This window comes from Mangifera indica, chromosome 14 (genome assembly GCF_011075055.1).
Source record: "Mangifera indica cultivar Alphonso chromosome 14, CATAS_Mindica_2.1, whole genome shotgun sequence".
Taxonomy (NCBI): domain Eukaryota; kingdom Viridiplantae; phylum Streptophyta; class Magnoliopsida; order Sapindales; family Anacardiaceae; genus Mangifera; species Mangifera indica.
The window spans coordinates 6487955-6509002 of NC_058150.1; the positions used below are offsets into that span (position 1 = coordinate 6487955).

The 21048-nt window shown below is 35.4% G+C and overlaps 4 protein-coding genes across 4 annotated transcripts; 2 read left to right on the forward strand and 2 right to left on the reverse strand.

Moving 5' to 3' along the window:
* The first annotated feature begins 818 nt into the window (after nucleotides 1–818).
* On the forward strand, nucleotides 819–8332 carry LOC123196109 (aconitate hydratase, cytoplasmic). Its single transcript, XM_044609991.1, has 20 exons — nucleotides 819–1309; nucleotides 1734–1838; nucleotides 1939–2099; nucleotides 2179–2271; nucleotides 2743–2928; nucleotides 3211–3372; nucleotides 3975–4119; nucleotides 4216–4358; nucleotides 4437–4493; nucleotides 4590–4669; nucleotides 4764–4839; nucleotides 5004–5189; nucleotides 5337–5404; nucleotides 5537–5655; nucleotides 5820–5941; nucleotides 6179–6277; nucleotides 6371–6850; nucleotides 7336–7434; nucleotides 7531–7773; nucleotides 8073–8332. Exons 1-20 carry the CDS (start codon nucleotides 1021–1023, stop codon nucleotides 8139–8141), a joined length of 2982 nt encoding a protein of 993 aa, XP_044465926.1. The 5' UTR covers nucleotides 819–1020; the 3' UTR covers nucleotides 8142–8332.
* Nucleotides 8333–10480: 2148 nt separating this feature from the next.
* Nucleotides 10481–13044, reverse strand: LOC123196110 (high mobility group B protein 3-like). Its single transcript, XM_044609992.1, has 7 exons — nucleotides 12288–13044; nucleotides 11752–11859; nucleotides 11610–11667; nucleotides 11139–11183; nucleotides 10943–11023; nucleotides 10762–10851; nucleotides 10481–10658 (listed from the first exon to the last, which is right to left on the reverse strand). Exons 1-6 carry the CDS (start codon nucleotides 12374–12376, stop codon nucleotides 10762–10764), a joined length of 471 nt encoding a protein of 156 aa, XP_044465927.1. The 5' UTR covers nucleotides 12377–13044; the 3' UTR covers nucleotides 10481–10658.
* On the forward strand, nucleotides 12532–12996 carry LOC123196580 (MYB-like transcription factor ODO1). Its single transcript, XM_044610634.1, has 2 exons — nucleotides 12532–12550; nucleotides 12650–12996. Exons 1-2 carry the CDS (start codon nucleotides 12532–12534, stop codon nucleotides 12994–12996), a joined length of 366 nt encoding a protein of 121 aa, XP_044466569.1.
* A 2221-nt stretch (nucleotides 13045–15265) lies between the features above and the next one.
* LOC123195506 (methyltransferase-like protein 17, mitochondrial) lies at nucleotides 15266–19602 on the reverse strand. Its single transcript, XM_044609252.1, has 12 exons — nucleotides 19227–19602; nucleotides 18863–19128; nucleotides 18594–18667; nucleotides 18386–18480; nucleotides 17817–17914; nucleotides 17550–17633; nucleotides 17226–17306; nucleotides 16999–17097; nucleotides 16778–16873; nucleotides 16443–16522; nucleotides 15914–16002; nucleotides 15266–15807 (listed from the first exon to the last, which is right to left on the reverse strand). The coding sequence occupies exons 1-12, from the start codon at nucleotides 19357–19359 to the stop codon at nucleotides 15470–15472; spliced, it is 1533 nt and encodes a 510-aa protein (XP_044465187.1). The 5' UTR covers nucleotides 19360–19602; the 3' UTR covers nucleotides 15266–15469.
* Between the last annotated feature and the right edge of the window lie 1446 nt (nucleotides 19603–21048).

Consider the following 21048-nt stretch of genomic DNA (forward strand, 5'->3'; position numbering starts at 1 on the left):
TTTTGAAATTATAATATCTTATTTGTATAAAAACCTCTTATTTTCCTTTTCTTTACTTTCACTTTCTTATTTATCAAAGCCTTAATTAGTTCCATCACCTCCCGTTCTCTTAGCCCTACCCCACGGTCTCAACTTCTTAATTTAGTTTTTCTTCTGTATTTTCATCTTTTTCCTTATCTTTTGTCACGAGTTTTAACTCTCTATAACTTTCTTTTCGTCATGATTTAAAACTATTACAACAACTCAACTTAATTAAGTTGTCAATGATTCAATTGATTGAAAGAGTTGTTGACAACAACTCAGATAGTAATGAGAGAAAGGGTGATGGGACGAAACTAATGACAATTATGATATCGTGATAATAGTGAATGATGTTGCCAATGACTAGGGTCTCCAAAGAATTATAAAGATTAAAATACAAGTTTCAAACTTTTAAAAGTCTAACATGGTGTTTTTAACGTTTAACTAAGATTTGTAAAATGTTATCATTTTATTTTTTTAAATATTTGGATAGTAAAATTATTCTTTTACTTTTATAATATTAGTTTTTTATTTTATAAACAAAGTTTAATTTTGTTTTAAGTGAGAAAAAATTATTTATGTCGTCATGGGTGGAAAATTTTTTAGACCAAACCTTGGATGGTAACATGTGATTTACTCTTTTATTATAAGATTTAATTTTTTAAATCTAATTAATGTGAAGTAATCAACATCAAGTTGAATACGCCTCACAACATTGAAACATTTCCAAACGCCTAACCATTTGGACTTTCCAAATTTCAAGTGGTGTGAACTGTGAACCATTAAATAGTTAAATTCTACAATTGGCACGCAACCCTAGCTTTCTTTTGCGCTACACACGCCTCTTCTCGACACCTCTGAAACAGACTACAGAATACTCTCTGCTGGAAGCCAAGAACTGAAATATTATTTCTGCTTATTGCTCCGCTCCAAATCCTTATCCTCCAATCTTACTAGTTTTATGTGAATGCGTGATCGATATAGACATACTGTTTCGTCATGTATATAACTGCGGCTACTTCAGCTTCTTCTTTACTTAGAGCTTCTAGGTCGAGATTCATTTCATCTTTATCCTCCTTCAAGACATCATCTTCGCCTCCCAAAGTTTCTCCTTCTTCTTTTATCACTCACCGATCTCCTAGTTTATCCTCTGCCGGTCGATCCCTCCGCTGCTCTGTCCCTCGCTGGAGCCACGGTGTGGATTGGCGCTCACCTCTTAGTCTTCGCGCTCAGATCAGAACCGTTTCTCCTATCATCGACCGCCTTGAACGCACCTTTACTACTATGGGTACTGTATTGTGTTTAGCCGTTACGTTTGTTCCGATATTTTTGGAATTGTGTTTTGATTGGATCAGTTGAGTTAAATTAACGTTAATCAACAACTATCTCAAGATAGTGATTATTAAATGAGAAATAGCTTTAAGAAAGCTTTGTGTTAGTCAACGCTTTAGTTGCCATGAGTATTACGAACTATAAACTTAATTTATTACCTTTAAAAAAAATTTTCTAGCAATTGTGTTGGTAGATCTAATTTAAATTGTAGAATCATAATGATTTAACGAGTAGACATGGTATTTGAAGTACCGCTTAATTATCAAAATGAATAATTTTCATATTTGATTTCCTCGTTATTCTCATTTCTGAGAGGCGTTTAGCCGTGGATTGGTTTTTTGTGTTTTGATATTTATCTAATCTTTGGATTGTGGCATCAGCTACTGAACATGCATTCAAAGGGATCTTGACCAGTCTTCCAAAACCTGGAGGTGGCGAGTTTGGAAAGTTCTATAGCCTTCCTGCCCTTAACGACCCCAGGATTGGTATTTCTCTTCAACTATCTTACTAGAATTTAGCATAATATACTTGTATGATGGTCATTTTCACCTGGTACATTTGTTATTTCTTGTGTATGTGTAACAGATAAACTACCTTACTCCATCAGAATCCTTCTTGAATCTGCAATTCGTAATTGTGACAATTTTCAAGTTAAAAAGGAAGATGTTGAGAAAATTATTGATTGGGAAAATACTGCTCCAAAGCAAGTTGAAATTCCCTTCAAGCCCGCTCGAGTTCTCTTGCAGGTATGTAATAAATCCTGATTTTCTAGTTGTCATATGGTGTCATCCTCTATTAAACTTTTTTCTTGTCCCTTTTTGGCAGGATTTTACTGGAGTACCAGCTGTTGTTGACCTTGCTTGTATGCGTGATGCCATGAACAAGCTTGGCAGTGATTCTAACAAGATCAATCCTTTGGTGTGTGTCTCTTTGATCATTTGCATGCACATTCAGTATAAATGTCGCCACTTACATTGATTGTCATTCTGCTTTTGCTTATTAGTGATGCAATTTTTGTTTTTATGGGTTAAAAAATTAGATTTCAGCTTAACTTCATGCAGATGCATGTTGAACTTGATTAAATTAATCTATCAGATAGACTTTTTCTTAATATGTGTAATGTTGAAATTGATTTTGTAGTATGTTCTTGATGTGCACTATTTCCAGTTTTTATTTTTTGTCTATGTAGCCTCAGTTGTGCTGAAGTAATGATCACAATTGTGTAATTGGTAATTTGGGAATGATTAATTGATATGTTTAGCTAAAGGACTTCAACTTGTTTCCAAAATTCTAAAGTTTAATACAACCTTCTTTCCTTGCATACCCAATAGTCTTTGCAGTGCCCTCTTTTATGGTTTCTTATCATGCATTTAAATTTCTTGCATGCAGGTTCCTGTAGATCTTGTCATTGATCACTCAGTTCAAGTTGATGTAACAAGGTCAGAGAATGCAGTTCAGGCAAATATGGAATTTGAATTTCAGAGGAACAAAGAGAGATTTGCTTTCCTGAAGTGGGGGTCTAATGCTTTCCATAACATGCTTGTTGTTCCTCCTGGTTCTGGTATTGTGCATCAGGTAGGTTGTTGGACCTGATATAAGAATTCAATTGGGGATCTGACTTTCTTCATAAGTACATGTATTCATGTTACAGATTTACAACAGATAAGTAGTTGTTGTTTCTATGTTGTCTTCCTTTTTCTTTTGCCTCCTTTGTCTCAAAAATTGAATTAAATCTCTATTATATTTTATGAATGTACTAAACTTTTAGTTGACATTACTTTCAAGTATGAATTCTATTATAGATGGTCTTTCTTTTATAGATTTGTCGTAAAATCTGTTGACATGGAGTGATTTCAGGTCAATCTTGAATATCTGGGACGGGTTGTCTTCAACACTGATGGCATACTATACCCTGACAGTGTGGTTGGGACTGATTCTCATACAACCATGATTGATGGGTTAGGAGTTGCTGGCTGGGGTGTCGGAGGTATTGAAGCAGAGGCAGCAATGCTTGGCCAGGTAAATAATACCATGAAAATTCGCCAATGTTGTTTATTTCCAGTGTTGAATCAGGATGATTTTGTGTTTTTCATGATATCATGGTAAGAAATGACTGTGTTTGTTGTGAAGCTTTCAATACATTTTTTATACTAATTTATTAGATAGATTTGAGTGACTTGAAATTAGATTATTTTAAAGAAATAATTTACTGAAATATGGATTAGCTGCTGGTTCTCAATATTTTTTTTCAGGATTTAATGTGTGCTTAAGTGGTTTTATATAATTGCAAGTATAAGTCCTTTTACCTTTTGTTTTAGGGCAGTACTTCTAGTTCTCCCCTATTAAACTATTGTGGTCCTTGTAACAAGGCTATGGAGATCTTTAGGTTCAGTGAAAGTGGAGTGTAGGAACGTGAAAGTGTGTGAAAAGGGCTGGCCTCCTAGTATATAATAATGAAATGACTTTTACAAGTTAATTTTTTTTATTCAATTATCTTTCTATTAATTCCTTCTCTCGAAATTCATTGTCCTGCTCATTCTCTTTCTATTGAGTATGAATGCACTTGTAGAATTGTTTTGTTGCAGTTTCTGTTTCTGATGTTATGTTTCTGTTTCTGACAGCCTATGAGCATGGTGTTGCCTGGTGTTGTTGGGTTCAAGCTCTCTGGAAAGTTGCACAGTGGGGTCACAGCTACTGACCTGGTTCTAACTGTGACACAAATGCTAAGGAAACATGGTGTTGTTGGCAAATTTGTTGAGTTCTATGGTAATTTAATTTCATGGAGCTGAACTGAGCTTATGCTTATTTGCGATGCATCAGTACCTATCTAATATTAGTTTTCATGTTTGTATGCACGTTTAGGGGATGGTATGGGCGAACTTTCACTAGCTGATAGGGCCACTATTGCTAATATGTCTCCTGAATATGGTGCAACCATGGGGTTCTTCCCTGTAGATCATGTTACTTTACAATATCTCAAGTTGACTGGAAGGAGTGATGAAACAGTGAGTATATTAATTTATTAGGGTGGCTGCAACTGTAAAATTTAAAACAGTATATGGCTTAATTTTCTTTTAATTTAGGTGGAAATGATAGAAGGTTATCTCCGAGCAAATAAAATGTTTGTTGACTATAATGAGGTAAGATTTGTTTTCCCTTTCTTTTCCTAATTTTTATATTCAGCATGAGCCAGCCAGTCTTTTTTTAATATTTTTTCCTCACCTGTAAAAATTCAGCCCCAGCAAGAAAGAGTGTACTCTTCATACCTGGAACTGAACCTTGCTGATGTTGAACCTTGTATTTCGGGACCAAAGAGGTGTGTGCTTAGTGCCTTCTATTGATTTTTGAACTCCCATTTGTAAATACTATCCCTTTCTGGATAGCCTCTTTTAACTGCTGATTTTTTGCAGACCTCATGATCGTGTCCCTTTGAAGGAAATGAAGGCAGATTGGCATTCATGTCTTGACAATAAAGTTGGATTCAAGGTATATCTTATGCCCATCAAAGTGTTTTTATGTTGCAGCCCACTTAATATAAATGTTGTGTTGATTATGCTTTATTGAGGTTGTATGGTAAATTCTGTTTTATTTTACTTTTATCATGTTTTTAGTAAAGGTACCATTATTCTAAAAGTCTTATTATAATGCAGGGCTTTGCTGTACCTAAAGAGGCACAGGAAAAAGTGGCCAAATTTTCTTTCCACGGACAACCAGCAGAGCTTAAGCATGGAAGTGTTGTAATTGCTGCAATTACAAGTTGCACCAATACATCAAACCCCAGTGTGATGCTTGGTGCTGGTCTTGTTGCTAAAAAGGCTTGTGAACTTGGTCTACAAGTAAGCATTTTGTCAGATATATTGTGCATATCAGATTCTTGTTCTCAGTTTCTTCTTCTTCTTTTTTTTTTTTGCCTGCAATTGATGCAAAAGCTAATGTATTATGCTGGCACTTTTGTGCTGAATGCTTAATTAATTGTTCACCAGGTCAAACCTTGGGTAAAGACAAGTCTTGCCCCAGGCTCAGGAGTCGTTACTAAATATCTAAGTGCAAGGTATTTCATAAAATCTATAAGAATAATAGTTTTGGGGAAAATGTTATTAATTATTTCTAAAAAGAATTATTGCTTTATTTCTGTATTCAATGAGGAAAAGGAAGTCTAAAATTTTGGTTTTCTGTGGTGCAGTGGACTGCAAAAATATTTAAATCAGCAGGGATTCAATATTGTTGGATATGGCTGCACTACATGTATTGGAAATTCTGGAGAATTAGATGAATCTGTTGCCTCCGCTATTTCAGAGAATGGTATGAAATTTAGTCGTAAATTCTCTGTAATTAAGGCCGCATATAATCCATGACACTTTAGCTTTATCATATTAACTTATTATTTAAGTCTTTTTCACAAGTTTTGTCCTTTTACATTTAGTTTCTAAACTTTCCCAACTAAATTAGTTCTTGTCTTTGTGCAGACATTGTGGCTGCAGCCGTGCTTTCTGGAAACAGGAATTTTGAGGGTCGTGTTCATGCCTTGACAAGAGCAAATTACCTTGCATCGCCTCCTCTTGTTGTTGCCTATGCCCTTGCTGGCACGGTATGTAGTTGCATTTGATCATGACTTCCAAGTTTTTTCCGTATTCAGAAGAATTAATACAGTATTTTCCTAAATTTCAAAGTGGATACTATAAAAACTCAGAAAGATGGGTATAGACTTGGCTGGTTAGGTGATTAATCATATGAGAATCGAAAATTGCAGTAATCTCTTGTTTCTATGTGAGTGAAAGGAACCTTTTATTTCATGTCAACTAGGTAACATGTGACCTTTTTCCAGGTTGACATAGATTTCGAGAAGGAGCCAATTGGAACTGACAAGGATGGTAAGAGTGTTTATTTCAAAGATATCTGGCCAACTACTGAAGAAATTGCAGAGGTAGGTGATCTCACATTTGCATGTGATGTATCTGAATTACATTATCTAATATTTGACCATCTTAATGAAATAAATTATTCTGTTGCCTTATAGGTTGTTCAATCCAGTGTGCTGCCTGATATGTTTAAAAGTACTTATGAGTCTATCACAAAGGGCAACCCCATGTGGAATCAGCTATCAGTACCAGGTGGTACCTTGTACTCATGGGATCCCAACTCTACCTACATCCATGAGCCCCCATACTTCAAGGACATGACTATGGATCCTCCCGGAGCTCATGGAGTCAAGGATGCTTACTGCTTGCTGAACTTTGGTGATAGTATCACAACAGATCACATTTCTCCTGCAGGAAGCATCCACAAAGACAGTCCAGCTGCAAAGTATCTCCTTGAGCGTGCAGTAGAGCGCAAGGACTTCAACTCTTATGGTAGTCGTCGTGGCAATGATGAAGTGATGGCTAGGGGAACTTTTGCAAATATTCGCATTGTTAACAAGCTTTTGAATGGGGAAGTGGGCCCAAAGACTATCCATGTGCCATCTGGGGAGAAACTGTATGTATTTGATGCTGCAATGGTAAGCCCCTCAATATCACATCCTCATACAATTTTTTTCTTGATAGTATTTTCTCTAATTTATGAGTCAAGCCGTGTCTGATCCCCATGAATGGGGATTAAATTTGTCCTTCTGAGTCTCTCTGTTTGTGAGGTAAATATGCACTTGGTAGAGACTATTAGTTGACATTTGGACCCTGATTTCTTGGCTTATTATATATTAAGTGATAATACCCTTGTACAAGAATGTACTCTCGTCCATGCATCTTGTGAGAAATGTTAACACTGCATCAGGTAGTTAATTCCATTATTGTTGACACTGAAGGCCCTGCAATCTGTGTTTCTCTGAATTGCATTATTTATGAGTACAGAAAGAGTATAAAAGACCAAAGTCAATAATGTCAGAATGCCCATTATGATACATCTGTATCTTAAATCAGAGTTAATTTTGTAATCCTGAACATTTGTTCTAAGCGATCTGCATTTATTTATTTATTTATTTTTCAGAAATACAAGACCGCTGGTCAAGACACAATTATTTTGGCTGGAGCTGAGTATGGAAGTGGAAGTTCCCGAGATTGGGCTGCCAAGGGTCCAATGTTGTTGGTGAGTATCTTATTTAAGCCATTTGAGTAAGCCCTCTATTTTCTTTCAAGTGTTTGTCTGGGTTTTGTCCTCGAGTAATTAAACCTCGTGTAACAGGGAGTTAAAGCTGTGATTGCCAAAAGTTTTGAGAGAATCCATAGGAGCAATTTGGTGGGAATGGGTATCATTCCACTCTGCTTCAAGACCGGTGAGGATGCAGACACGCTGGGTTTGACTGGTCATGAGCGCTATACAATTGATCTCCCAAGTAAGATCAGTGATATAAGGCCTGGCCAAGATGTGACTGTAACAACGGACACAGGAAAATCTTTTACCTGCACTGTCCGTTTCGACACTGAGGTACTTTCTATCCTTTAAATTTGAAAACAACTTCTTTTCAGTATCACACTTGAATATATGGAGAACTTAGTATGGGGTACACAATAATCTTGAAAAAAACAGGTAACATGGTCTGTCGATTGGTGAAGGAAGTTTTTAGATGGCTTCAGTAGTTCATCTACTATATTTTACATCAATAAATATACCTTAATTATGTAGTAGATAGCAGTGAAGTGCCATTCTGGAATAGCTTGAATCCTGCATATTGATTTTTTTCCTATGTAGTGGTTTTTGCGTATTAACTTGGGTTGCAATTGCAGGTCGAATTGGCTTACTTCAACCATGGAGGTATTCTTCCATATGTTATTCGGAACCTGATTCAGCAGTAAACCACTGCATTGTTAATTAACGCTCTTGCTTTCATCCAAGGGAACTTTTCACTGTAGAACGTGAGAAGGGAATAAACTTCCAAATAATAGATAAAAGGGAGCTGAGGTATTTTTTTGGGAACACTTCCTGGTCGAATATTTGGCCTGCGCACAAGAAATTATTTTTGTAATATAATTTGTCTTCTGTTTGAGTTTGGTGATTGGTTTTGCATTATGGTTATGGACTATTACCCAAAGTTTCCATTCCTGGTAGAGTTCCTCAACCGAGCTTCTTTGAAAGAAAAATTTACAGAATAGCAACGAGAAACTTAGATTAAACTGGATAAAGAGTTGAATATTTTTGCCTAGAACTATAATCACACAGGGTAGAGTCAAATACTGTTGACTCAAACCCAGTTTAATCGGTTTATGCAAGGGTTTAAGATTAAGATAGAAACTATTGACCAGGGTTGAATTTGAGCCAAGGCGAGTTAGGATTCAGTTTAATTTGCATAAAATCGAGTTTAAACTCGCTTTAAAGGAATTCGAGTTTGACTCATTTCAAAGGAGTTAAGTTTGAGTTTGAGTTTTTTACTTAACTTATTATTAAAATGATGTTTTAATACATATCGGTTAAAATGATATTATTTTATATTAAATTTTTTAAGTTTGTGAGTTTGATGAGTTAAATATCTTAAAGCTCAAGTTTGAATTTGAAAATATTGATCTTTCAAGTTGTAGTTTGAGTTTAAACTCGATTGAGTTGAGTTTAAATAAATTTGGTTTGAATCTAATCAAAAGTATACAAGTTTCAAGGTCACTGAACGGACCCAAATTAAGAGCAAATAACAAGCGCAATTTGTAAATTAAGAAGAAAAGCGTATTTAATCCCATCAAGGATGAAAGCATATTTAATCCCATCACGAGAATCATCTGCTCTTAATTTTAGAAACTTCCGGGTTAGAAGGCCACATCAACAAAAAACTGGAAATCGAAACACCCAAGAGACTAGCAAGAGGCTGCAAAACAAACTAGCAGTGTGGTAAAACAAGCATCTACTTTTCATATTAGAAAACAAATAAAACAGCCAAAGGAGAGAATACTTATCCAATTGAATAAGCTATTAATAAATGGATTTTATCTTGACTTTAATTTATAATAATAAGAAAAAAATTAATTTATAATCGGGTAATTATTAATAATAAGAATCAAAACTTCTTGGAACTAACTGAAGCAGTATAAAAATGGGCATAAGTGAAAAAAACAAAAAGGTAAAATAATATGATTTATTTGTACACATGATTTTATTAAAAAATATACACTAAACTCACAATGAAATATTACAATTTGTTTTCAAACAGAGGGATTAACAGTTTCTTTCTCCTCAGAGTTTGAAAGGATTTTCAGATGCATGATCCCGATCCATGTTCCTCTGGAATGCTTTTTAAAGCTGGCCTTCGGTTACCGTTGACACCGTCATCTTTATCATTCATTCTAAGTTGAGGGCGTCTCAACTTCATTACAGTCATCAGGTGGTCCAGAGAAGAGTAGTTCGTATCTTTTTTATACTTCAAAATTTGGTTCAACTCTCGTCGTGTCACCACAGCTTTAATTCTCAAAACCCCAGCTTTAGCCTCAACATGCCTCACTCTGAATCTCGCCGTCGTCGTCTTCTTCTTCCACTTACCGCTAACAAAGTACCTTTTCATTTTCAACCTTGAAGTTGTCAATTCTTGCAATGTTTTGATCGCTTCCATTTCCTTTTGTGATACATCTCTGTCAATTCTCAAGCAGTTCCCCATGATGGATGGATATTGAGAAGAAAACAAGTATAGAGATTGACAGGGTGAAAGACAAGCCTGAGGCATTAATATATAACTAAAGCACATAAACAAGCGCCTTTTACGGCGGATTTAAATGAAAGATGGATGGTATATTCTCTCGCCAGGGACAACTTTTGATACCCTTTTGTTTTATTATCCTGGCTACTAGATTGCGACATTATTAGGTGGCAAATAAATGAATATGAAAATCAATTAGTTATGCAATAATTAGATTGCTTTAGATTCTAACAGGTCAATTCAAACCGTGCAAATGTTCAATTGAACAGAGACGTGGCATTCTAAGATTGGAGCCCTGTGTTTTGTTTATGCTTCCGTGTTGATATAGCTTAAAGATTTCCTTTTAGGGCCAATGATGGTAGTGGCTTCTCTTCTAGTGCTAGTAGTCCTTATTAAGGCTATATAAAACTTCATCTTTTCAATTCTATCAGGTACACGTGGCAAACAGCAAACAGTATTCCCTTTTATCTAAAGGAAAACTCCCAAAAGAATGGATGTATCCAGTAAACGAGGCATGTAATAACAAAAGACACGAAGGAAACTGTAATAGACGATAAGTTTGCAGCACAGGAGTTGGCTTTGAAGTCATGAAAAACCAACGGAAACTAACATGCGAAAAAGAAGCATACAACTATTTCAGTTGACGATTACTTCACCACTGTACACACACTGATTCCAAAACAACTCCGAGATCTATCTGCAAAAATTGACATCAACTGGGAGCCATTTAATCACCAGTTACTGCAATTTAAAAAAAACTCGATAACCCAATAAATAAATCGAATAGAATGAGACAATACCTAGGAGCTGGATTCTTCCTCAGCCTCATCATGGACCTCAGAAGTGGATTTCCCAGAGTCCTCGGGCTTTTCATCAGCCCCACTGCCATTCTAATTCAAAACCCAAAACGGAAATTAGAAAAAACAGAAAAATAAATCTCAAAGAGTATAAATGTGAAGATACTTGAAAGAAGAGCATTACAAGTTTTTTCTTGTGAGCTTCAGCAGCTCTCACATAATCTGCTTTCCTGCTTTTGGCCTTCTCAACATATGGAGCTTTGTCCTAATATAATATTACCTCATATTATCATAATTTGTTAGAAATTAGTTGCGAAAGTAGAACTGTATTTTTAATGAAGAACACTTGTATGCCAAGAAAGTAGTGAAATTATCCATACAGCATCAGACATTGACTTCCATTTTTGCCCACCGGCTTTCCCTACCTGCACATTCACAAATCTCTGTAGTCAATCTCTATCATGAAAGAATACATTTGTGTTTGGTTCTGTGAAAACTGAAGGAAATTAGAAGTTTGAAATTTGAATTCCACCCGTCGATCTATTGATATTGAATTTCTCAAGTAACAAAATCAAAAGGTTTCTAGTCTTGAGTACTGTTTTCCCCACGTATTCTCTAAGCAATCAAAGTACAAAGAGGATAAATAAACTAAATCTGAATTTAAATATCTCATTTATAAGTTATCCACCTCTAGTTTCGCATATTTTGATATTCAAACCTACAAACAGAATGCAAATAAGAAATCAAATGCAAAACAGAAAATGTATCGTCTGGTTCTTATTTCCGACTACTTTCCACGAGTTTCTTGGAGACAAAACAGGAGGTAGGAATTACGGAATTTGGAATCTTACAGCTGAAACAGATTTGTTATCAGGATGATTTTCTTTGAATGACCTTCTAAAGTCCTCCCTGTCATTCAACACAGGGAAAGATCATTTGTTACTATAAAAAACAGTGAAAAATTAAAAACGAAATTAAAGAGTGCAAACTTACATGAAGATAAAGAAAGCACCGGGAGGACGCTTGGGAACATCAGAATCCTTCTTCCTCCTCGCTCTCTCCTTTGTAGTTTTGCTCTCTCCCTTGCGTTTCCTCAAAATTCTTCAACACATAGCAGGATCAACAACATAATTTTAAAGCAAAGACATATCGAAATTCGAAAAAAATAGTGAGATTACTTATCGCTGAATCAAACAAGAGGCAGAAAGCAGTCGCCTAAGAAAATAAGTCTGAGCAAATATATTTAACTAAAAACATTTCATATATATACAACAAAGCAAACACGATGAAAACAGATCATCGAACCAAATTTGTATTATAGAACAATATAATGAATCAGAAAAAGCAATCACTGTAACCAGAGCTCGAGAACATATATATTAGACACAATGTTCGCAAAATAAACATAGAATAACAAAAAGCTACAACAAGATGGAATTGATTCAGGAACGAACAAATAAAATTAAAAAAAAAAAAACGAAGCTGAAACACAAAAAATAAGCAAAAAATCAGAGGAAACTAAAGTTTACTCTGCATCAGGTTTCTTGTGAGCGATCGCAACAGCTCTTGGTCCTTTCATGATTTCTTCAGCGAGAGAGGATTGTAAGAGGGAAAACATGCAATGCGCTTTGAATTTTGAAAGATGAGTGCACTGTGGACTACAGAGATGTATAAATAGCGTCAGTTACGGATTTGAAATGGAAATTAATTAGGATCCGAACGGTAATTTTGGCGGGAGTGGAAATGCAGGACGTGTTGGTTGTGCGGAGATAGATGATAATCTCGCGAATATGTAATTCAAATCACTCGCTTAATTTCACCAACACGTAGAAAGTCCATGAAAAATTTTGACATGGAAATCGTTGGTCTCTCATTGCTAAAAGGTTTCCAGGTCGAACCGACAATGAGATTAAGAACTACTGGAATTCTCATCCAAAAGCACCAAGAGCGGCGAAGAAAAGAAGCCAGCAGTCCACAAGTGAGAAGAGGAAGCCCAGGAAGAAGAACGAGCAGAGTTCCGGTGCAGCTGCAAACCAAGAGACAACAAAGACAAAAGTGTATCTTCACAAGGCTGTAAGGGTTTCTCCATACTTCCTTGCAATTAGTAACATGGGTTTGGAGAATATGGCAGCTGGGTCGTCCTCGTTATCCAGCCATACAGAAGAAAACACTACTAAAGCAAATGATCCAGAAGTTACATTGAATGACTCTCCAGCTTCAAGCTGCCCCCTCCTCTAACTCTAATAGAAGAAGAAGCTAACAAAAATGCTCACAGTAACGAAGACTGGCTACAGTTACAAATCTAATGCATGTGATAATTCATTTCCAAACTTTTCCGGACGAATTTCTTGAAGACTGTGATCAGGATCAGCTGCTTCTCAAGCAAGTTAATTGGAGAGAGAAAAGAATCTGTCGAAAATTCCGCTTCTTAACATGGCAAATAAATGTAAATAAATTATTAGCTACACAAACCTTTGGATCAATAACAATATCGGAAACGGTTTGCTAAGTTCGTGCAGTCTTTTTTATTATTAAAATAAAGATTATTATCAAAATATATGAATTTGAAGATTAGGCAGTATAAATTATTATTATTATTATGTTGTGTTTGATTATCAATAATAAACAAAATTTGAGATTAAATTTGTTAAAGTAAATTATTATTATTTTTTAATTGAAAACTCAGTCTAAATTAACTAGATCAGTAAATTTTGAAGCGTAATGATTAGACTCGTAATGACTGCACCGATTAAATTAGAGTTTTATAAATATAATAAAGATTCGAACTAAAATTTTTTTTTAAAAATTTTAGTGTTTCACAAATTTTGTTAACCTTTAATATCTATTAAAATAAATTAAATCAAATGTGTGGGGCGGTTGGAGGAGAAATGACACAAAAAAATTGTAATTAATCAAAAGATTGGGGTTAAATGGGAGTTCAATGACAATGGTTATGGTCTTTAATCACCAATCCTTGATCGATTTTGTGAGACTAGAATTGTAGGCGGACTAACTAATCTAAAGGAAGTATCAATTATGATCTCCAGATAACTGATGTATTTTCGGCCATTTCTTCAACTCTAGCTTCTAACTCTCTATCAAATCTCTATTTGGCTCCAGCTACCATTGAGAATGAGGGAAAAACTCCATGCAAGTCCAAAGAACATTTGTCAGCTTTAATTTGACCTAACTTTACTTTTGGGTGTACTCTCATTACTTGCATCCAAGACCTTAATGCAATTGAAGCTTAAATGAGTCTAAGAAGCCAATTACAAGCCCACTTTGAAGCCCAAGTAGATGAGGCAGCCATCCATAATTTAAATTGAAGCCCAAGATGCCAAGAAGCCCATTTAATTGAATTGCAACTAAAAGGGAAGCAAGTAACTTTAGTTGGTGGATATAGTTCCACCTTTTAAGGAAAAATTATTCTCTTTTGTTGGTTTCTTCATTAATGTGGTATGACCTTAGTTTAAATGAATGACTAAGCTTAAATGAAGGCTAAAGCTTACATGACTAATTAATGCCCATTTTTGCCGCCACTTCCTCTTGTGTATGAAAGTGGTTTTTTCACTTGTAAAGCTAGACTTCTTTGATAGTAAAAATTCTCAAGCAAAACTTTGTAGCTTTTCTTTGTTTGTTTGTTCCTTTATTCAATTCATCTTGGAGGAAGAATTGGTGGTGGAAGATCCCAAGGTTGGTGGACGAAGATCCCAAGGTTGGTGGAACTTTCCTTTATGCCTTAGTTAATTTTCTTGTTACCTTTGAAATCCAAAGTATGAAGGTGTGAATGTGAGTTGTATGCCTCGGATACTGTTTACAGTGTATGTTTTTGCCATTTTCAGATTTTGCCAAAAAACTTTGAGATAAGTTTTGAATGCCTTGTTAATTGAGTTGTGATTGCTATCATATACCATTAGAAAACTCTTTGAATGCCTTTTCCAATGATTCATAATTTGTATGATTAGGAGGTCATTTGCTTGGTTAAAATTAAAAGACAAAATTACTGCTGTGTCATATGAACATTAATTTCCAAAATTGAGTTTATATGTTATTACATTATCTTGATGGAAATGCACCATCCTCCAGAGAACCCATAGCGTTGATCTTATCTTTCATCTTGACGATAACTAAGGGTGTTGGTGTACTTGTCTCAAGGTCAATCCCATTTTCTCACCTCGACGGCGTCATCTTGCTCTGAAGGCCAATGCAACAAATCAAAGGGCAAAATCAATAGGGATTTAAAGTTACTTATTATTTTAATTGAATAACAGAATTATTTTTATCTTAAAATTTAATAAAACTAAAAATTTAATAAGGATCATATTATTTAAAAGAATAAAAAATTTCAATTATCCCAATTAAATAAAATAATACCAATAATAAAAGATAAATCATTAAAATATTTTTTTATTATCCAAAACCAAACACACTTAGGATGACAAAGTCAATGAAAGCTAGCAAGCGTTCAAAGGCCAGTACCAAAAACAAAGTAACAAATGAAGGCTGCTGAGAGCATAATGTAGATGCAATTTTATAATTAAAATGAAATGTGATACAGGAATATGGGCTTTTGACAAATTGCAAGCCTTAGACTTGATCCCCATTTGTTGTAATATTCGCATTTCTTGGGGCACATTATGAGATTATTTCCTACTGATACTAACCTATTTACATTAGTGATTAACAGGAAAACAAATATGTTAGTTTGGGATTAGAATGGCCACAAATCACCCCAGAAAGATTTTCGAGCCAGTCGATGTAATGTAGGACTCTTGCTTCGTGTCACAACAACATGCTCAAATGAGCCCTCTGAGCCATCCCTTTTGGTTGATCGACAGACATCCATGGCAACCTGCCTGCCCCTTCGAACTGGACCAAAGATAATCCTTCCCCAGCCACCCCCAACGTCAGCGTGGCCTGTTTCATGATCTTTCTCTCCCACTTCTAAATCTTTGTCATTATCATCAGCACCATCAGAGTCATAATAAACTGGCTTTACTAACTCAAGTCGCCTTTCTTCGGCTTCAGCTTGTAATTTAAGTAGATCCTCTGTAAATACCAACAATAGAATATCAAATCAGTGCAAGCATGCACTAGATGCACCCTATTAATCATTTCAGTACACTGGGCAGAATACAGAGTGTTCTAGATGTACCATAGTCAATTTCAACATCTTCTGGATTTCTTTTAGCCTTTTGCTCCTTCAAAGTATCAAATTTCATACCATCAAGGGGCCAAGGTTCCCTGCCCAAACGATAGGAAAACGAATTGAGAAAAGCATTTTTTATGAGGTAAATGCGCTCAGATATTGATAGCCTATCATTCAACATCCAACAAGTTGACTTTGATTCTTCTCTATTCGTGCAAACATCACCCCTAGAACTCAATTTTTTTGCCCTCACGATAACAGTCATTGGGGCCCATAAGAATGGCCAATCAGGGTTCATATGCTGGTTTTAGTCAATTGTCCAAATACAAAATATATAGTCAAATCAAAAGGCAGTTCACAAAATTCCATTCTGCAGCAAATGAACCCTTTGTTTGACTAGATGACATAGCAAAAGTTGAGGTTCTATTGGCTTCATAGAGAATCTTATTGATATTTAACTATACAAGAAATAGAATCATTTAATTGGTAAATTAACCAACTCACAAATTTAAGACTGCCACTCAAGACTACTAACCTAGGTCTTTGTCCACGTCTGAAAGCAACAAAGCAAAATTTCTCGTCTTCAAATCCACGTAAAGGCTCATCCTTTGAGCGCTACAAAACAATCACAAATAAGCCTCTCTCATTTAAAACACTTATTGAAAATTCTGTGGCAAAAATAGCTTAACATTTTGCTTAGATAGCTCTGTCAAAGTATTGTTAACACTAGTGGGGATAGAGGGTATATGGCAGATTAAACATTTATGCAGAACAAAGCAAATGGGTTAACAAGATGAGAGAAACGAAATAAATTCCTAGTTCACACTTAAAAAACTGAGCTACAACACATAAAGTGGGTCAAGAAGGAACCTTATAAACACGCTGTGATGTTGTCCTCTGCAAACGCTGAACGAAATGACAATATTTCCCAGAATTCTCCAGTGGACAACGTCCATCATGAGGGCACTGCAACAAGAAAATACCATATTTGACAAGATAAATGAGCAGAAGAAGGAATAAGGAGATCAGGAAACTTAGTGAGTATATCAGCATGACAAAAAGGAGAAAATGAGAAAATTTTCTATTCTCACAGGTGCAACTATATGCACTCCACTTCTGAGAGTCGCCACCTCGTTTGAATTTTCATTGTCTACACCTTTAGATTTATGACCTTCAGATTTCCGGATTTTCTATGAAATGATGAAAAGTTTATCAATTGAGAATTGGTAATAAATAAATAAATAAATAAAATCATAAAAATGACAAACACAACACACTATCTGCAACAAAATTGAATACGCATCTAAAATGAACTTACCCTTTTCTCCATCCATAGTATATGAGACCGCATTTGAGATATGATAGAAGATCCCTGTGGTGTACCTGGTTCAACTAAAACCTGTCCAGCATTTGATGATACAGAAATCAAAGGTAAACATGTTAGACTGATAATAGCCAATATAAGACTACACCTATAATAGCGGATTGATCTGGAATTCTACAAATCAGGCTGGTATCAAAATGTAAAGATTGTGTTTTTTCATGCATAGCATAAAGTAGAAATATATAATCCTCAGAATCCCTCCATTATGCACAATTATACGGTAAAACATGAAACTTATTGAGTGGCCAGGAACAGTACCAGAACATCCCCTGTAAGATCCCAAAGTTGGCGGACTATAGTAATTCGGTCCTTCAGCGATGGTATCTCTCCAAGCACGTAAGACTGGACCTCATTGACAAGATAATCAATATTAATTAGCACCAGCCAAAGGCCACATGTGATGAAGCACATTGGTTTGAAAAGTACTTTATCAAAAACAAATATGTTATAACAAAAATTCATGCAAAAAAAATCTAACAATTTCAGACAAGTTTAGAAGTAAGGAATCCTAAAGATACAACTTACAGCAATTACAAGGTCATGTTCCCTCTCGGACTTTTTGATATCTTTATTTAGCGCTTGAATGCTACTGTAACTATGAATAAGGGGCAAATTCTTCAAGCCTAAAACAATAATGAATGAGTTAGAATCAAGATTAATTATTACTTGACACATTAGTATTGGTTTAAGCGAGAATAATAATAATAATCAAAATACGTACAATCTAGTAACACTGGAAAGTAAATAGAACATTTAATTTTTAATCATACACGATAACAGAAAATAATATAACGTAAATTCCTCGCCATTCAACTGTTTGAGAGGATGTCAGACACTTAAGGAAACATTTAAGGGGCTGGTCAGGACTTGAAAAGTAATGAATGATTGCCAAATCTTAGTTAGACTACGTAACAAGTTTATAAGCAAGTAAATCAAACACAAAGGATTGTATAAGTTCTCTCAGATTCCTGAACAATTGAACAATTGTACGACTGCGACTGCCACAGAGGAATTACTAAGTTGGCCTACTACCAAGAAAATTTCTACCCGTGGTTAATCAAATAAATAGTAAAACTATTCAGATTGGTGATTACCTTGTTTAAGGCTCTGACCTGCACGCTGCATTGACTGGGATGGTTCAACTATATTCACTTTTTCCAAAGACCCAGGCCAAACTTCTTGCAATGCCCTGACAATATTTCATTCAAGTAATATAAAAGTCCACCACAATAATAAAAATCAAAATCATCACACATCTCAATCATCAAAAACCATTAGTATACAATCAAACTGAGTTCTTACCAAAATGCGGAACCAGTGCCAGCACCAAAATCCAATACTTTTGCAGGCGAGAAACCAAGTAACCTCCTTCGAACCTAACAACCCAAATTATATTTACTAATTTAATACAATCTTCTCACAACGACCTCAATTTTTCAGTTGGTTTGGCAAAAGAAAAAAAAATGATATCAGCCTCATTCCTCCCACTACTATATTATTTGATTAAGCTAATACAACGGATACAGATAAAATACACATAGAATTACCGGACAAATTTAAATTTTGAATACCTCAGAGAGAACCCTATAACAAGCAGAGTAAACGGCAGGCATTCTAGAAGCAACATAAGCAATACTCTCATCATCCCCGTACTTAAGACCAATGTCTCCATAAGCGCTCTTGATCTTCCACCGCTTGGATTGTTCTATAGACTTCAAAGGGTCTTCAAAAAGATCCTTCGCAGTGGACTCTGTTAGCATTAAATTCACATTCTTAATTTCGCTAAGCGATTCCGACAACCTCAACACTTTCCTCTTCATGTGTGACTCTTCTTGCTCTATACATAATTTTATCAAAAATAAATATTAATTTCATTAGTTCATATAATGCTTAAGAAAACAAATTTGTACTACAGATAGTTATTCCGCAGCTAACCTCGGAGGTATCTTTTGATTGCACGGCGGAGACGGACGGGGACAATAAGGCAGCGCTCCGACTGTTTTGCGGCGGAGCGGAGGGTCTCTGGTGTGAAGAGTTTCTGGGTTGTTTCAGGGATTAGACTAGCCATTTTCTGCTGCCGTTGGTGGTGGAGATCCGAGTCAAAGACAGCCAAGGCTTTGATGAAGCTCTCTTTCTCCCAGGATTTTTGGAAACATAGGGTTTAAAGACTTCTTCTGGGCATATAAAATGGATGTTCTGTAAAGCCCAAATTCAGCAATTAGTGGGCTTCATGGCCAACCATTTACGATCTATAGGAATTAAAGGAAGCGGCTACTCCGAAACCCTAGCCGAGTGACTAGAAAAAGCAGATGGAAGCTGTCCATAAAATGCAAATAGATTTTCATTTAAAAAAAGGCCAAACGACTATTTCACCCCCAAGTTTTAGTGTATTCCCAAGTCACACTCATAGAGTTTAAAAACTCCAAAATCTCACCCATAACCTAACTTCTGTTAAAAAAAGTAAGCGTAAAATCATTGTTTCATTAATTATATTAAAATAATATAAAATTTATTAAGTTTTCCCCTCACAATTTTAAAAACTAACAAATTTACCCTTGTTAAAAAGTTTTCTAACTTTCAAAAGTAACATTTTCTTCACCCTCAAAACTTAGGGTTTAGTTTTCAGAGGCTCTTTGACCACCAGAGAAAGAGCTTCAACCCACCATCTCACCGGCCACCATTGGAGCTTCCAGATGACATATCAAAGACTTATCTTTGTTGATTCCAAAAGAATCGATGAATCGACGAAGACCCATCTTTGTCGATTCTAGGAGAATCGATAGAGACAAGGGTCTTCGTCGATTCCAGAAGAATCGACGAAGATGCTCATCTTTGTCGATTCAAACAAATCAACGTGTCTTCGTTGATTCGTCTAGAATCGACGAAGACGCGCCTTCATCGCTACGTCTGGAATCAATGAAGATGCACCTTCATCGCCTCTTCTTCCACCAGAGAGTGACGATCTGGTGGCTGACGAGTAGTAGGTTGAAGCGTTGTCGTCGGTTGCTGGAGATGGTGGTTGGAGAATGTTTGGAAAATAATCCCTAGGTTTTGGGGGGGGGGAAATGTTATTTTTGAAAGTTAGAAAACTTTAGGCAGGGATGAAGTTGTTAATTTTTAAAATTGTGAGGGGAAATAAAATTAATTTTATATTTTTTAATATAATTAATGAAAAGACGATTTTACCTTTACTTTTTTTAATGGAAGTTAGTCTATGAGTAAGACTTTGGGTTTTTCAAACCCTGTGAGTGTGATTTTAAGAATGCACTAAACTTGGGGTGACATAGTCATTTGGCCTTAAAAAAATATAATAACAATTGTAAGACTATCTGGTTTTCCTAATTGGCTTTGAGTGTGGACTTTACAATAGAGTTCAGACGTTAGAAATTTATACTGTCAAGTTCGAATTTTGATGTGTTTAACTTGCCAAAAATATAAATTGAAAAAAATTGAATTCAAATTAGTTAAAATAATGTAATTTTGATTAATATGTATCAAAATGATATTATTTTGATCAATTTTAAATCTATTACGAGAGTCTTATGACTCAACTTGAGTTCAACTTTTTTCAAACTAAATCAAACTCAAATTAATTTGAGGGGTATTCGTTGAGTTCAAATATAGGCTTGAGTTAACTCTTTCAATCCGAGTCAAACTTGAGCCAACCCAAACTTAAACTTAATTTAACTTGAATTCATCCTTACGTGCACTTAATGGTGCAATCCATCTGAGATGAGTAGTATTTGGTTTGAATTCA